The sequence below is a fragment of the Buceros rhinoceros genome, unplaced genomic scaffold (genome assembly GCF_000710305.1).
Source record: "Buceros rhinoceros silvestris isolate BGI_N320 unplaced genomic scaffold, ASM71030v1 scaffold6619, whole genome shotgun sequence".
NCBI classification, from domain to species: Eukaryota; Metazoa; Chordata; class Aves; order Bucerotiformes; family Bucerotidae; genus Buceros; species Buceros rhinoceros.
This window is the reverse complement of record NW_010430849.1, coordinates 40,842-44,482: the sequence shown is the minus strand read 5'-3', so window position 1 is coordinate 44,482 and position 3,641 is coordinate 40,842. Positions and strand designations below refer to the sequence as shown.

General features: G+C 42.5%; 1 protein-coding gene across 1 annotated transcript in view; it reads right to left on the bottom strand.

Annotated features, from left to right (window-relative positions):
* Window positions 1-420: 420 nt before the first annotated feature.
* The window catches only part of TSPAN7 (tetraspanin 7), a gene marked incomplete at both ends in the record, with an annotated part of 10,870 nt that continues 7,649 nt past the window's right edge, over window positions 421-3,641 (bottom strand). The window contains one exon of the mRNA XM_010143169.1: window positions 421-504. Coding sequence (XP_010141471.1) covers window positions 421-504 — 84 coding nt within the window. The remainder of the gene's footprint in view (window positions 505-3,641) is intronic.

Below are 3,641 nucleotides of genomic sequence, written 5' to 3'. Positions count from 1 at the left end.
CTCCAGGCTCCAGGTCTCGTACGGGGAGGCCTGAAGGTAAACTCTTATTTGACTTCTAGACTCCTTTAAGAAAAAAATGAGTGCTTAGAAGATAGAAGCCTATCCAAACAATGGATAAGCTATTTGTCTTCTTAGTTGTTTATGCTCCATTTAAGCCAATGTTTTATTGGGTTAACCTCTGTTTGACCCAGTGGAGGGACAAGCTGTTTTCCTTGAGCTAGTCATTAGCTCAACCGTAACTGATATTCCCAAGGAGAAACTTCATTTAAGTTGAAAAAAAGAAAATCAATGAACAGATGACCTCAGGACTAATGAGCATGCTGAGTTCAATCCCTTTCCATAATCCCTCCTTCCCTGAAATCCAGGTAAAGAAAAAGGATGAGGGGAAGAAACGGGGAATGGAAGCATTTATGCACTTACCTGTGAGAATGCAATTCCAAAAGCCACTCCAGCTATGATACCCATATTTGTCTCCATAAAACTGGTCACCAAGTCGTAACAGCCCTGGAAAACAATCATAATCATTCCTCGTATTGACCTTCCCTGCCACAAATGCACACAAACAGATTTCTCATTTAAAATGGATTTGGGCTAGACAGTATCTCTGCTGCAATTTCCAACAACGTCACCTTTTTATTTAATAGCAATTCTGAGTGAATGATGGCAAGTGGTGGCAAAACCAGTTCTTTTTAGAAACAAATGAATTTCAGTACTTACAAAAGCTAAATGTGATGTTGCATTCATTTTTATAGGTCTTATTAAAGAAAGCCGGTTTGCATTGTTTTAAAAGACTGAACATAGCTTTGACCTGAAACCAGACCAGTAACAATATAAGATAATGTAACAAAACAATGAATAAATGATGCCGATTTCCTAATAATCTAGATATTTAACACAAGCATGCTTCAGGTGTCCGGTGGGGCATTCGGCTTGCCTCTTCACCTGTCAAAGGACACCAGGTGAGGTAACAAGAAGCACGTAACTTTAAACCATTTGGCAAAGTTATCAAGAGTTTTGTATGAAGTTACTGGGTTTGTTTGCTCTTGGGCATAAATTTCCCTGTCCTGCTCCCCACACCAAATTTTCTCTCTCTAGCTCAGACCCTGACTCCATCAGCTGACTTGATTCCTCGTGAATTCATCCACAGCCCACACTAGGGCCAGAAGATTCATTACCAACCCATCTGCCCACACAGTCCAAAGCCACCTCTCAACCCCTTTTGCCATGCTTCCTCAAATGACCAACACCACTCCCAGCTGAAGGCCAGTCCCAAGACAATTCATTTTATGTCAGAACTTTATCCACTTTATCTCAACTTGGAAAAAACCAGAAATAACAGTGAGTTCCGTTTGCCAGTTTGGACTCCCACCCCATGAGAGAGAAGTGTCTCTACATTACCCCTCCATCCACACACCCCTCACTTCTGCAGACACAGCAGAAACTCTTTACATGGCCTCAGACCATTAGACGCTTGTAAAAAACCAACAACTAGAAGGAAAGGACGATGTCCTTTGTTAGAGATGGGCCATTCATGAACTAAATCATAGCATTTCTTTAACCTCTTTCATAACATCAGAAGCCATTTTATTCAATCCCGAGAGTAATGAAGTGGTAATAATAGCGGCTGACGACCAGCACAGCTGTAATTAATTTCTGAAATGTTTAAGTGTACATATTATATCCTTAATTATGTCTTATAACTGTGTACACTATGTCAGATTTAACCTTGCTTATTTAACACATCAAGCACCTATATAACTATATTTGTGTATGTCTTACATGCTATGAAATAGGAGATTAGATTTCTCAAGCAGTGCTTTTACTCTGTCTGACGTGGCTTAATGTTCTCCCAGCTCTTCTGAAATCTGTTCTGTCCAACAGCCTTCAAGAGATGCAACATCTAACAGCAATGGTAATTTGAGGGAAGATCTTGTTAAAAAAACATGCAAGTGAGAGGATTTTGATCACTCTCCTCATTTGAAGCCGGTGTTTTCCCAAAGGGTAATAATCTGTTTCAAGAAGCGCATTGCATAAATACGGCTTAATTGCTCAGTCCTTGCAGTGCACGGAGTGAGAGCGCAAGAAGCACCCAAGAGGTGCACATCAGAGTACAGAGGTACATGAAGCACTACGTGTGCACACCCGGGTGCTGATTCAGAGGACAGGAGTGACCATTTAGCAAGTATCTTACCATTCTTGACTCCTAGGTAATTAAATCATGCAAATAAGCCAACTGCTGCCTGAGGAACGAGCAGTCCTTGCTTGGAAGGGAGTTACTAGCCCTGGAACAGCAGAAGCCCATTCACCCCTCAGGCACTTCCTACAATTTAGAAGGACCTCGCAAGTGGACAGGGATTTCTCTGTGCATGCAGAGCACGCAAGGCAAGCCTGGCACTTTGGGGAAACACCAGATTGGTGCTGGGAATGCAAGTGGCACCTGCTCAGTTATGCAGCCAGGAAAGGTTCAGAGTGTGTGGCCATCCGGAACTGAAAAGGTGGGATCTACTGGTGGAGCACCAGTCACACCAGAAAGCCTTCCTGCTGGGAAGGCAGGCAGACGAGAAGCAGGCGCTCAAGATGGGCTGCCCAGGAGGCACTCTGCCTGCAGTGGATACTGGCGTTACTGCACACCCCTTAGATTCAACTGCCTCTCGTCTTCTTTCCACTTCTGCAAAAACTTAGAGTTACTATAAGTTCACAAAGTGCAACTGAATGGAGTGGCTCATCCTTTATCCTCATGCAACCCAGGAAGATTACTTTGTGGGTGGTGACTGCGAGTTTCTTAGCAGATGGATGCCATTAACGTTCCACATATGTCTGCAACAAGTGACTCTCGTTAAACAATCACAGAAAATAAATGCTTAGTGGAAAATAATCCTCTAGTATCTTTAGAAAATGTTGTCCACTTGACTGGTTTTCATAGAAAGATGTTTCAGGCTGCACACAGCCACCATTCCAACCTCCTGATTCACAGGTGACTGAGGTGAAAAAGACAGAAACAGAGGACAGAGAGGCATTTCCATATTTCCCCTGTTACCTACTCAGGACTCCGTTTTTTAAAATTCAACTCTGAAAACAAAACCAGAAAATAATCCTTAACTCTAACTAAGTTATGCTGCAACTGAGCATCATGATTTGGCCACGATATTGTGCCTTTTACCAACAAACTGTTGCCTCTTTTGCAAATCTCAAGTGAAAAAGAACAAACTGATGATATACCACCACTTCAAGCAATAACTTGACTTGTATTTCTGTAGTGCTGTGTCTGAAATCTATGGTGCATTATTTTATCTTTATTCCTCCCTTTGTGTTTTCTACATTTTTATTCTCCAGTTATTCCTTTTTTTTCTGTTTTCCCAACCCACTGTCCCAACTCTATTCTGTTTTCTCAACCTGCCCCTCCAGGTGACGCCAGCGGAGGGGTCACTTTGGCTGGGCTATGCTTGCAGCAGCACATGTTCAAAGATTTTAAAAGTCATTGTAAATGTACCAGCCAACCACATTGCTTTGTTATCACTTACCCATGTTTACTCTGTTTGGGATGACAGGCTCCAGCACTGAAATCAGTTTGAACATACGAGTGGAACTTGTCCTTCCCTCCACCTAGCTATGCCTTTGTCCTCAACAGAACCCCACAGCAT